The sequence below is a fragment of the Colletotrichum chrysophilum genome (genome assembly GCF_026319265.1).
Source record: "Colletotrichum chrysophilum strain AFK26 chromosome Unknown scaffold_118, whole genome shotgun sequence".
Classification (NCBI taxonomy): domain Eukaryota; kingdom Fungi; phylum Ascomycota; class Sordariomycetes; order Glomerellales; family Glomerellaceae; genus Colletotrichum; species Colletotrichum chrysophilum.
The window spans coordinates 90,748-103,292 of record NW_026517405.1 but is presented as its reverse complement, the minus strand read 5'-3'; the positions used below and the strand labels follow the sequence as shown (position 1 = coordinate 103,292).

Below are 12,545 nucleotides of genomic sequence, written 5' to 3'. Positions count from 1 at the left end.
GCTAAACCAGAGGAATTCTACGACTTCCACTTTGATTACGATATCATTGAGGATTCTTGCCAGCATATGAGAAGGACTTATCCTGGTTTCGAACTCCCAGAAGGATTTGGCTCCGGCGCCGCCAACAGAGCGTCACTATGAGGTGAACTCCGCAGGCCATCTGTGAGGACAAAATTCATATTGAATTCCTCCAAAATGCTAAGCAAGTCATCCAAGTACGTATCAGGCTGTAAATTACATGTCGTTGTCAAAGCCTGAAGAACCCGCGATTCGCAGAACCGTACATAGCCATCCGTGCTAATACTTGGGATGTGAAGGCGGAACCTCACCATCCCCCCACAAGTCCTGAGTCCAAGTCTGTGTCGTTGTAGTATGATGCCTCTGATCCCAGCTGTCCGACTTCGCGAACAGGCTGTAGTACAACCAGTCATACACTCTAGTCAACGGCACATTGATATCTCCTGCAAACCCTCCATCAGACGATACTATCTCCTCGGCATCGGGGTCCACGGCTTGGACATCCATCGAGTGAGTCCCAGCGAACTGCCGAATGTAGATGTCTGTGTATGACATGGGCTCCTCCAACAACCATTCGAATGGCACTGCAGACATGTCAGCCACCAGGAAACAGTCTGTTCTGATCCCGTTTGGGATCTGTCCATTGGCCCTTATCTGACGGAAAATGTGTCGCATGTCGGCCATTGTCTGGGTCGGTTGCTCAGGAACCGCGATGAACAACGAGTTGTGCGCATCCGACAGCTCGTCCCCGCCTAGGTTTGCCCACTGATACTTCAGCCCGTGAGTAGCGACCGTGTAGTAGGCTTCTTCGAAACGTGCCCAGGCGACGTCATCCTTCTCTTTCTGACTCTTTGTCTCGTCGTAGAAGTCCTCGACATGTCCTGTCCGGAAAACGATGAACCCCCAATGTTCCATGTTTGCATCGACCATCTCCTGAAGCCAAGTCGGTCGCTGCAAGTCCTTGGCAGCTTCAAGACGGGTTCTCATGTCCGCCTCGACGCCCCATTCGCGCTTTATCTGCCGGTCAAGCCTGAGCTAGTTGGCGCGGTTGGTAGCCATCATGACGCCGAGAAACTCGGTTAAACTCTCTTGCTGGTCCACTGTTTCTTTGACTTTGCCCCGGGCGTCTTCCTCCAGTTTCTCATGCTCAGGCGTCAATCTGTCGAATGCATTGCGGGGCGGCGTTTTCATCGTTTTCTCGATGAATTCGCATTCCTCCAGCGTGAGCTCATAAGGGGCGTCATGGGCTTTTTGGATGAGTTTCTGGATGCTTCGGCCGAAAAGCTTGACGGACTCTTCGTTGTCTTCGTCTTTGATTGGTGCGCGGACCATGACCTGGCGTTTCTCGTTGAAACTGAGGGCGGAAGGGTCCTCCATGGCTCGGATGTAGAGGGCATGCCTGTCTGGTGAAAGCTCCATGGAGCCGACGGCAGGATAAGCTGAAGAGTTGGGCAACATCATTGAGGCGTCTGTGGACATTCCGGAACCCATTGAAGATCTGGCCAAGGGTATGGACAATCCAACACTGAGTGTTCTGAGGGAGGTGCGGAACAGATTTGAGATGCGATACACTGCAGAGGATAATGCAAAGAGTCTGCTGGATGTTAGCGGACGGGGAGTGCTGATGCTTTTAACTTAGAGGCACGATGTCTTAACCGAGGTGGACCTCATGTAGGTTAGGCAGCCGTGGCCTTGGCTGTTGGTTCTGTTGGTGATTTTGCACCAACAACCCTGCAACTGAATACTCCTAGTACGAATGCAGTGAAGCAATCTCGCTTGGACCTTATTCATTGGGGCGCTTTCCGTTGTCAACGTTGTTCCAACCTGAGTGTAGATTCGGTACCGTAGGCGCCAGCATCCATTGTGGAAGTCAAGGGTGCGGGCATCTAACGAGACGATGGCGGTGTGTCGATTTCAGGCAACTAATGAGTACCATTAACGCTTGTGAGTCATAGATCAACTTTTGCCAACGCGCGGTTGGAAGCTTGTGCCGTATTGCACAATTCCGGAGTGCAACCCATCATCTTCGGCCTCATCGCCCGGTCCGGCCCCACTCGCTTGCCGGCGATCGCCGGAGTCATTCCCGAGAACGCGGTCCCCGCTTCGGCCGTGTCATTACATCAGCGTGTTCGTGGACTCCGTAATGTCTTTGATGTCGACTGCACCTTCCATGAGGTAGAAATTGCGGCAGCTGCCGTGGAGGCAACGCGCCTGCACATCGAATGTTCCCTCGGGCCTTCTTGTAGGACGATGTGACGAGCGGAAGTACCTACCTACCTTATCCCACGGCAGGATTCTTCTTCCTGAAACTGACCTCAAGAAAAAGCGCGTCCTTGCCATGATCTAGAAGGTATTTCCTTGGCAGACCTTCCGACTCCGAGTCTCCGACGCTCCAACGTCCAGCCTTTCGATTGTACACCGTCCACTTCTCTTGAACCATTGCTTCAACATCGGCCCAACCACAACCGCGTATCACATATTGTCTATCAAATTATTCTCTATCATCTCGGACCGTTTGCCGTATCGTGCAGCCGTAATCGCTTCTGCACACGCCATCGCACCTTGCCCGGAGCACTCGACCTCGCATCGTCGACCATTCCCCAACATGGCGAGCCCAGACAACTACCACCAGTCTCCACGGGGTGCCAACGGGACGGCATTCGGAACGCATCCCCTAATTGTTGGCGACACCGCCCTCGAGTTCTGGCTGTCGTTCCTGGGATTCTCCGTCATCTTCTTCATCATTCCAATCTTGCTCTGGTGCGCGTACGTTCGCCTCCGAAACAACACCCGCATCAAGAATGACGAACTATGTGGCAAGCACGACTCTTGTCACAGCACCCACCTCAGAGCGATGGACCTTTGGATGCTCTTCGCCTTTATCGTCCTCGGCCCCGTGGTGGTAGCCGCTGCGATTATTTCCGTCATTATTGTCATCCCACACCGGCTGTTCACGGGTCTCACGCGAAGAGGTAACATCAAGGCAAGATTCTACAGGAAAATAGGGAGAGGCAGTCTGCTAACTAGACCGCAGGGCAACGCACATCGTAGTCAATGTACAGCGCACGCTGCTCACAGGGTTTGTGAACATGGTTGCAACCGCGTTGGACATACCCAAGGAATCGATCTGAATGTGTTTGTGGCGCCGGGCGTTAAAAAGGTGCCAGACGACAAGTAAACAGAACGCAACACGGACGGGCGAGACAGTTACTGGACAGAATAGTCTTTCAAGTAGTCGTACAGCTACACCTCGAGCCTCACCCTTCAAGGGAATAGACTCTTTGCACAGCTCTTTCATGCGCAGCATGCAACAGTTCCTTCTCCCGTTTATGCCGCCTCCTCATTTCCCTCGCCTCAAAAGGCAAATGTTCCTCGTAAAGCGCTTCCCTCGCCTCTTTCTGGTCGATATAGAACCCAGCAAGGAGCAAGAAATAGCAGCCGATAGGTATCAACATCCTCCACAGCATCCACGAGGTCGTCGGTTCCGTGACGTACCACAACACCGTCGCAATCGGTATAAAACAGAGACTCAGACTTGCGACAAGCGCCATGGCCGTTCCCGGTTCTGACCCGATAATATTCCTCGACCCCATCGCAACGTGGAAGGCCTTTAGCTCTGCATGCCATTTGAAATCCCGGTCATGAGCCGCCTCCATCTCGGACAGTTTCGCCAGGTATGCTTCCACGGCGTACACCACCCTCGAATGCCTCTCCTCAAACGGTGTCTCCGCCTCTGCCGCCTCGGCAAACAGTGTTTCGAGCTCGTTCCTAGCTTGCTCAACTAGTGCAGCATGCCGTCGGTCATCCAAAGGATCTTTTGTTGGGCTTGGTGGTGGGAGCGTCATGTCACCAACAACAGTTGGCCCATCTCCAAAGAAGCTTCCGTCGATGAAATCCGGAAACCTCTCAACAAAGTCGTCTTCAGCTTCGTCGTCCGCGTAATCCTCCACGTCGCTTTCCGTATCCTCAGTAATTTCATCCAAAAGCCGGGACTCGAAGCGATATGAGCCCCCGTCGGCTCCCTCACTCGCAAACATCTCACAGATCCTCACGAGGGCCCCAACACACTTTGCACCTAATTTCCTCCTCCTCCTCCCCCTCTCCTTCTTCTCATAAACCCTCCCGATGGTATCAATACACCTCTCCACAACCCTGAATCTCTCAGTGTTCCCCTCCCCACCAACAATCGCCTTCTCAGCGCTCTCCTTCGCCATCACCCTCAACTCATCAATCGCCCCCTCCACCCTCTCCATCCTCTCCTCCAACCCACCCTCCGTCTCGCTCTCCGTCGCGCTCCCAGGCTCCTCCTCCAACCTCCCCAGCTCTTCGTCCAACCTCTCCGGCACCCTCGGAAACGACGACGAAAAGTTCATCTGCGGCGGCGGGTGAAACGGGCTCGGGGCCGTGTTCGGCCTCTTCATCCCAGGCGACACCACCGACAGCGGGCTCGGCGCCGCGTTCAGCACGCTCACGCTCGACCGCCGCTGGATCTCCCGCCACCCCTCCACCATCTTCTTCATAAAGTCCGCCTGCTCCGGCATCAGCTTGACCACGTCATCCGCCGCGCCCTGCAGGAAGTCGGGCGTCAGCACCGGACACGTCGAGCTGCGCCGGAACGGCGGCGGCACCACCACCGACCGCGCCGTCCCGGGCCGGCTGCTGCTGGTGGCGCACTCCGCCTCGTCGTCGCTGGCGTACGCATGATGCCCCGCCCCGCGCGCGTAGTCAATCCTGGCAAACTTGCGCATGCTCGTGCTAGCGGGAAAGGGCTTCAGCAGCGGCGGGAACTCCTCGGGCACCTCGTCGTCTTCGTCGAAGAAGCTGTCCTGCGACGACTTGCGCGACGACATGGGCGTCGCCAGGGTCCTCTGGTCGTCGTCATCCTCCTCTTCCTCCTCCTCGCTGTCGTCGTAGTCCCTCTCCTCATCGTCGTCCGTCGAGGACATGAAGTCGCCCAGCTCGTCGGAGAGGCTGCGCGGGGGGAACTGAGGGGCGGGGGATCCCTGGCGGGGGCTGCGTGGGTGATCCCTCATGATGATGTGCGTTGGCTGCTGCGTTATGTCGTGTAATCGTTAAAAGTCGTCGTGAAAGTAATTGGTTCGTTAAGAAGAGAGACAAAAGAAAAGATGCCAAAAAGTCCCGCTAAGTGTGAAAAGTAAGGATGCAGGTTGGGATGAGGGATGGAGAATGGGTTTAAAGTCGTCGTCCTTTTCGTCGCTACACCTCCTGAATCCCTGGGCCGGGACGGGATGAGGAGAGCAAGGCGCAAGAGCAGCGCGGGGTGAGTGGTGAGGTTGTGCAAGGGTCCTGGGACTCCTCTTCGCGAAGCGGTGAGAGAGGGTCAAGGGGGCGGCGGCTTAAGGTGAAAAGGCCGCAAACTCGGCTTTGCGTGTACACACCCCTTGCTGCTTCGCACTGACTTGACAGATAAATCCGAATGATGGAGAGAGACTGGAAGGCAAAGATCTGCGCTTGAACTCGGTGAGATCTTTTGCCAAAACCTCCCTCCAAAAAGACGGACTGAAGGAAATTCCAAAATAATTGAGACGAAACTGCGACCTTTGTGCGCGCAGCGTTGCGAAGTATATCGTAGTAATCCGTCGCGGGACCTGCAGGAAGGAAGCGCGTGTTTCCGATCGGCGGTCAAGTTAAACTTCGGTGAAGGGGACTTTGCAACCACACAATACCAGCAGCGGCATCAGCAGCAGCAGCAGTCACGAGCAGCAGCACGAATAAGCAGACTGTAGCAGTGACAAGAGGCGAAGAAAAAAGGCACGGACGGGGCGCTCGCTGGATACATACAGCACGCAGCACATCAAAAGGAGAGGACGAAGTACATATCCCCCGGCCAGGGTCTTATGTCTGGCGAATGAACCATGGGCCCTGGGCCTTTGGGGCAGAGGGGCAGGGCCGCATGCCAGCCCAAGGGAGGGGAAGCGAGAGACAAGAGGGAGAAAACGGGTTAGTTCCTGCGCACGACGATGGCGCGAACTGCCACGAGGGGAAGCGCCGATGGATGGATTGGTCTGGTCTGCTGCTATCTGGCTGTTCGTGTGTGTGGATTCTTCAAAGTTCGAGTTGCAGTGCAGCAGCAGCGGCGGCGGCGAACATCGTTGGTCTGGCTTGGTGTTGGGTCTTCAGCTGGGCCTGGGCTGGATCTCTCTCCCTAGGGCTCCCTTTTTTTGCGTCTCGCGTGAGCGTGACCCTGGTCGTGAGTGAGCCTTTTCCCTCTCGGGCGTCCCGCTATGGATCGTTCTGAATAAAGTCCATTTTCACTTTGCAGATGCAGAGAAGAGGGGTTCGAGGCAAGCCGTGCCCTTCACATCGCTTCGTCATGGAAATGGAAGAGAACGAGTACTCGTCTGATGTTGTTTGCTGTTGTCTATTCTGAAGCCCATGTTGATTCCGTCTTCCGTGTCGTACATATCTCTCAAACGCCAAAGCCATTGCCCCAGTGGTATCATTTTGGAATGCAATTTTTCTCTTTCCGTATCCATAAAATGTGCAGATTGCCACGTCAGTTGTTCCCTGCAATTGCAGTCCAACGCCGCAGCCGCCGTGCTATCCCCACACACCGCTTCCAGTGTCGCTCCAAATGGGGGCGGGCCCCATCGCTTCAGCGGCTTTTTTCTGCTCCCAGCCACCGGATGAACCATCCGCGCCCGCGCCCGCGCCCGCGCCCTCGCCTGTCCGCCGCCGCGACGGTGACGGGCAGATGTCAGACACACAGTTGACAGAACGCCGCCGGCCCCAAAGACACGAACCGCCGTCAGCCCTTAGCTGTAACTGTACTGAATCCCGAGTCCGACCTTGGGATCCTCCACAGAGCCGCCGCTCATGCGCATCCGCTTCAGCGTCTCTTGCGCGTTAGGCGCACCCCCACTGAACTTGCGCTTGTCTGCTGTCGTGTGACCCTTGGTGATGCCGGGAAACAGCTTCGCCTGAAGTCTTGCGCTCTTCTCTGCCGGCGCCGGGGTGCCATCGCGCGAGCCTACTGAAGACGCCACCTCGAAGCTCTCCCGAGGATCGCGACGGAGCATCTCAGAGGCGGCTTGGCTAGCTTGGCTCTCTGAGACATCCTCATCGTCCTCGCCCGTCGGGAGAGGCTTGCGGAAGCTGCGTGACGCATTTCGTGATGCCTGTGACAAGTTTGCGACTGACTCTAGCGCCTGGCGAGCGAGCTCCTCGTTGTCATCTGCTGAGATGGTGCTCTCGCGGCTCTTGCGGGTAGGCTCTCGCACAGCGGGCGGCGGCGTGCCAGGAATGATTTGAGCCCTACTGTAGCTATGCCGGGGCTCGCTCTGGGGCACGAGGTTGACCGATGGCAGCAGACCAGACTGTTCGTGCCGCTGAGGGCGGGAAAGCGGCGTCGTAGGTAGAGATGATAGTGACTGGGCGTTTCGGGTGTGCTTGGGAGGCATGCGGGGCGCGGGTCTGACCGTTGTAGTAGGTGTCGACGGCGCGCTGTTGTTGTCCTGGCTGAGTGCCTGCAGCAGAGCCGCAATAGGCTCGGGGCCATGGTCCCGATCGACCCGTGCATCGCGGTGCGCAGATCGCGGGGTCTGCTTGGGGGTAGCGCGGTGAGCCTGCTGCGGAGTTGAGACGGACGTCTGGTGCTGCGGCTGCTGTCTGGGCGTCATGGCACCGTGGAAGATGCCACCTGGGCTGCACAGCATGTGAAAATGCTCCCGGTTTTCCCGAATGCGGTTCAGCATCATGTCTCGCTCCTCCGTCAAGCTCACAATCTCCTCCTCCTTCTGGGAGATGACCTTCTTCGCCATCTTGACTCGCCGGGAAAGGGCCTCGTTCTCGTCGATGGACTCCTCGTACCACATCTTCATCTGCAGGTACTTCATCTGTGCCGACTCCGAAGCAGCGCTGAGCTCGCGTACGGCCTGTCGCGAGTACTCGGCCGTCCTAAGGGCCTCGATCTCTCGGCGGGTCATCTCGTGCTCGACGGCAGCCCGCTTCGCATCTTCGTCAGCCTGGAGGCTAAGTAGGTTATATTGTAGCTTGTGATGGGCCGCCTCCATCTTCAACTTGGCATGTTCGGCGATGCAGGTCTGCATCATGGCTCGTAGTTCATCGGCGGTAGCATCGAGGACCTGCTTCGGGGCCGGGGGAACATATTCTGATCCAAGACCGCCGTCTCGGCGGACGGTCGTGTTGAAGCCGGTAGCAGGCGGGGAGAAGAGGGCAGAGCGCTGGGAACCGCCGTAGGTAGCTTGCAGAACTCCGTTGCCGGCATGTGCGACGACCTGGGAGGAGGGAGGCGGTGTCAAAGAAGACGGGATGACGGCGGCGGAGCTCATTCGGTCGTCGTTGACTTCGGTCTTGAAGGATTGATTTGGGTCCATGGGAGAGGCGGGGACTTCAGTCGACGGGAGGGTAACTTGGGACGAATTCACAGCGAGGACATCGTTGTCTTGAGGCGCCGTGGGCTCGTCGGCAACGGACCTGGTGTCGGTCGGGGTGCCGTTGGGCAGCTGGGCACCAGCGTCGGACGCAGCCATCTTGGATAGTGACGCAGCAACCGACGAATGAGCGGTAGACCAGCGTCGAAGGGGTAGGAATGTATCGAATTGTATGGTTGAGATTGATTGAACAGCTGCGACTCTCCTTTCCGAGTGTCGATTCGGAGGTCGACGCGGGCGGGGGCGGAGAAATGTCGCGTTGAGCGCAACACCACGTCAGCGATGGAACCAGGGCGGAGAGAAAATAATAGAGGCGACCGGCGGTAAATGCTGATGCAGGCTGGATGGAGATGAGGAGAGCCGGGTGCAGCGATCGATATAAAGGATGAGGGTGGCCGGGGAAAGGGGGAAACGAGGTCAAAGATGTTCTATCGCATGCTTGAGCCTTTGTCCGCACGGGTGGTGGTGGTGCTGTGCGTTGTGTATGGTGCGTGTGGTGTGTGGTGTGTGGTGTGTGGAGTGTGTGGTGGTGGGAAAGGTGGATGGCCGACGGGGACGGTGATGGTTGTCGGGCGGTTGCTGTGGGAGCAAATGAAATGGGCGATCAGCACAAGCAGCACCAGCAGTGACTGTGAATTGACGGGGAACCAGCAGCGGCGGCTGGGCTGGGGACGGGGGGAAATCCACGGAAAAAAGAGGCTGGCGGTGGACGTGAGTGGGTGCTCCAAGCCACCGCTAAGCCTAAAGCGGAGCTTCGGCGAGCCTCGGTGAGGAGCATCGGCCAAGTCTGGGTACCGGGATCGTGTCATTGGCTCCCTCACCGACAGGCGAGTTGTGCTTCTTTGTCTGTGTATTTTGTGCTAATTGTGCTAGGCATCTCACCGAAGCCCCCCAGAGGCTGGGAACAGGAAGCTGATTGCAGTCCGTCGCGACCTCCAACCTCCAGATGCCACAATATTCATGATAGTCATGATACATACACTCGCTAGTCTCGACTAAGCCTTGAGGTATTCGAGAATAATCTCCTTGAACTGGTCGTAACCATCCACAAAGGGAACGTGGCCCGCGTTCTTAATCACCTTGAGCTCAATCTTGTTGTCCTTGCCCGCCGCCCTAAATCCCTCCTCCACCTTCTGCCGCATCTCCTTCATGGCCTCGGGCAGGTTGGCGTCCTTGTCTCCAACAACCAGCAGCGCCTCGTCGACACCGGCTCCCACCTTGCCAAACAGCGGCCGGATGTCGAAGCTGTCGCTCCGCAGCGCGTGACAGCACGTCGCGAACCCGTCCACGCTGGTCTGGTTCATGATGGCGCGCACCCGGTCCGCCTCGTCGGGGTTCGCCTTGACCCATTCCTGGCCGAACCACCGGTCTATCGTGCCCTCAACCTGTTCCTGCATGTTGCCGGCCTCCCGCGCCTGCTGAGCCCGCGGCGCGAACAGATCATCCACACCGGCGTTCTTGGGAGATGCGGCGATGGTGTCGCAGATGGCCACCTTGTGCACGATGCCGGGGTACTTGTTCACAAAGTAGAAGCTGGTCGCGGCGCCCATTGAGACTCCAATCCAGGCGAATACCTTCTCAATCTTGAGAGACTCCAAAAGGTGGTACACATCATCGGCAATTGACTCAAATGTCGTGTCGAGGTTCTTGGGAGCTGACGACTGGCCGTGGCCCGGCTGGTCAAAGCGAAGCGTGCGGAAGCCGTTCTCTGCGAGGAACTTGGCGACGTGGTCCCAGACCCGGAATGGCGCAGACAGCGAGTTCGCCAGCAGCACGAGGGGCTCGTCACCTTGACTGGAAAGGTGGTACGAGAGAATTCGCCCGTCGGGAAGGTTGACTTGTTGCGTGGTGACCATCGTGATGTGTTCTTCGTTTATCGGATGCCGGCTTCCGGGTGGCCAAGTTGGATTGCTTCGACTCGTTTTGGGGACTCTTAAGTACCAATGAGCGGACAAAGGGTCGAAACGATGAAAGACGAAAAGTTTCACGAGGGGTCAGCCGTTTGTAGTTGATGAATGGGAAGAAGCTGCAGCTTCAATGGCCTTTAAGACCTTCACGTCATTTGTCATGTGACGTCGCGGGGTCAAGCTCCGGTAATTGGCGATGGCAGGAGCTTAGGAACTTCCGAACGTGGTGGGGGAGGACGGGAGCTCCTGTCCCTGCGGCAGTCACACAGCTTCCTGAATGGAACCCCTTGGTGAAAGAGAACGCTTGCCAGTGAAACAAATCAAACAGTACTTCGGGACGGTAATGCAATTACTGCATCGTCTTCGGATATAATTCCCAAGTCTTGTCTTGGGCAACAGACTGCTGCGCAAACATGACATGAGAGGGAGCTTCCAGGACGGGAAGGTGGGGTACAGACGCACGGCCTCCATATACACATCTGGGGCCTCCGCTTTCATCAAGTTCCATTGGTCAAGGTGCCAGAGTGGTTAATGGGCTGCCCTGCTATCAGTTCTCTGATGTCAGCTAAGGCAGTGGCTTCGGTCGCGCAGGTTCGAATCCTGTCCTTGACGTTATCTTTTGCATTTTTCCCCGCTCTACTCATACGTCGTTGTTTTCTCAGACACTTTTTTATTTTTATTTTTGCTTGCTATTTCTGCTGCTTATTGTTTCATCAATAAAGTTTTGAGACTTTTCTTATGGAATTCAATTTGTAGTCGGATCAAGGAGGATTACTGATGAGCATAGCATTCAGGTGTATTCGTTGAACTAAGAAGACTCATGAGAACCTCAAATAACCGCATGTTACCCGCTATAAGCTATCATGCTTCACGCAGAAACTCATTCCAATCATAGCTGCAGTCATATTAGCAGGCCCTCCGCCCAGTTCAAGAAGTCCGCACTTACCAGCTTCAGACCAGATGTCCACGCAAGTCTTGTCCCATTCAACAACGCTCGACTCTTCTTCGGCCGTCCTTGCAACCTTTGAAAAGCCATCCTCACATGTCTCAACTCAACCGGCTTTCTCGCCCCTTCAAGTTCCGAAAACAAGCCCCTTTGCCGCTTCTGCACTCTTTCGGCACCGACTTGGCCATCGAGATACGCTAGCTCCTGGGCCTGCACCTTCAACGCCTCTGCCGTAAGGCTTTGTACCATTTCCGAAGTCAAAAATCCCAGGATATCCATGACATCGTCATTGGGCTTGTTCTCCGCGATGACACCTAGCCCGCACCACTCCCTGAAGCGCTTTGCCTTACGGTATGTGAGCGACGCGTGGCGGTACTCAGACCAAGTGGCGTACTCGGCCACAGTCATGTCCCTTGTCCGCTCGTCGTTCTTGCGCAGCTTCTCCAGCGCGGCCTCGCTGCTGGTGATGTCGGTGATGTCCTCCGGCGCCTCTGCGACCTGCTCGGAGAAGAACGAAGACACATTCCACGGGAGCGAAACGGCGGGGAACTTGCCTTTGGCTGCGGGGGTCTCATCAGTAGGCGCGGCTTCTTCCATATCTGCTTCATCGACGAAGCCCTCCTTTTCGTCCGAGTCTTTGACGGTCTTGCGGATGGCTTTCCAGGTGAGAAAGGTGCGAAGGCGTTCTACGCGGGCGGTGTCGTGGCGAAACTGGAAGATGAGGTCGTTGTTGGAGAAGACGCGGGAGCCGCGGCGACTGGCGAGGTCGTGTGCGGTCTTCAGCTGTGAAGCTGTTAGGTGCGGATAGGGGACGGGTTGATGAGCTGTACCATGTGGACGACTTGTTCGAGGATGATATCTTCAATGAGCTTGATGATTTGGATTGACACATCTTGGGTTTCTCCGGCGATGTACATCATCTAGAGATGAGCCAGATAAGTTGAGGCAGAAAAAATGACGGGCAAAATGGTGGGTCTGTAAGAGAAAGGGACGAAGTAGTGTATGAGAAGTAATCAGAAAACAAGTATGAAAGGATGGATGTAGCGTGACTGAGAGGTATCAATGGGCTTACCTGTTGAATTTCCTGCTTAAACTTGGCCTCCATCATGGAAGCCTAGACAACAACGAAGTCCGGGAGGTTCAAGACAAGCAGCAAGAACATGTAGCAATATGAGAGGGCTGGGTAGATCTTCGCAAGGAATGGATGTAATATTGACTGCATTACAATCGACCTCAAACAATAATCATCTGCAGTATTTC

The 12,545-nt window shown here is 56.0% G+C and overlaps 6 protein-coding genes and 1 non-coding gene across 7 annotated transcripts; 1 reads left to right on the top strand and 6 right to left on the bottom strand.

Moving 5' to 3' along the window:
* Positions 1-297: 297 nt before the first annotated feature.
* Positions 298-1,005, bottom strand: COL26b_010700 (uncharacterized protein; the record flags this gene model as incomplete). The annotated part of the gene is made up of 1 exon (XM_053183391.1): positions 298-1,005. One exon carries the CDS (start codon positions 1,003-1,005, stop codon positions 298-300), a length of 708 nt encoding a protein of 235 aa, XP_053032680.1.
* A 48-nt stretch (positions 1,006-1,053) lies between these two features.
* On the bottom strand, positions 1,054-1,479 carry COL26b_010699 (uncharacterized protein; the record flags this gene model as incomplete). The annotated part of the gene is made up of 1 exon (XM_053183390.1): positions 1,054-1,479. One exon carries the CDS (start codon positions 1,477-1,479, stop codon positions 1,054-1,056), a length of 426 nt encoding a protein of 141 aa, XP_053032679.1.
* A 3,079-nt stretch (positions 1,480-4,558) lies between these two features.
* Positions 4,559-5,051, bottom strand: COL26b_010698 (uncharacterized protein; the record flags this gene model as incomplete). The annotated part of the gene is made up of 2 exons (XM_053183389.1): positions 4,559-4,586; positions 4,717-5,051. The coding sequence occupies 2 exons, from the start codon at positions 5,049-5,051 to the stop codon at positions 4,559-4,561; spliced, it is 363 nt and encodes a 120-aa protein (XP_053032678.1).
* A 1,743-nt stretch (positions 5,052-6,794) lies between these two features.
* Positions 6,795-8,531, bottom strand: COL26b_010697 (uncharacterized protein; the record flags this gene model as incomplete). Its single annotated transcript, XM_053183388.1, has 1 exon — positions 6,795-8,531. One exon carries the CDS (start codon positions 8,529-8,531, stop codon positions 6,795-6,797), a length of 1,737 nt encoding a protein of 578 aa, XP_053032677.1.
* An 896-nt stretch (positions 8,532-9,427) lies between these two features.
* On the bottom strand, positions 9,428-10,288 carry COL26b_010696 (uncharacterized protein; the record flags this gene model as incomplete). The annotated part of the gene is made up of 1 exon (XM_053183387.1): positions 9,428-10,288. One exon carries the CDS (start codon positions 10,286-10,288, stop codon positions 9,428-9,430), a length of 861 nt encoding a protein of 286 aa, XP_053032676.1.
* Positions 10,289-10,849: 561 nt separating this feature from the next.
* On the top strand, positions 10,850-10,951 carry COL26b_010695. Its single transcript has one exon. It is a non-coding gene; the product is annotated as a tRNA-Ser (tRNA).
* A 277-nt stretch (positions 10,952-11,228) lies between these two features.
* COL26b_010694 (uncharacterized protein) lies at positions 11,229-12,390 on the bottom strand (the record flags this gene model as incomplete). The annotated part of the gene is made up of 4 exons (XM_053183386.1): positions 11,229-11,234; positions 11,286-12,068; positions 12,116-12,205; positions 12,358-12,390. 4 exons carry the CDS (start codon positions 12,388-12,390, stop codon positions 11,229-11,231), a joined length of 912 nt encoding a protein of 303 aa, XP_053032675.1.
* Between the last annotated feature and the right edge of the window lie 155 nt (positions 12,391-12,545).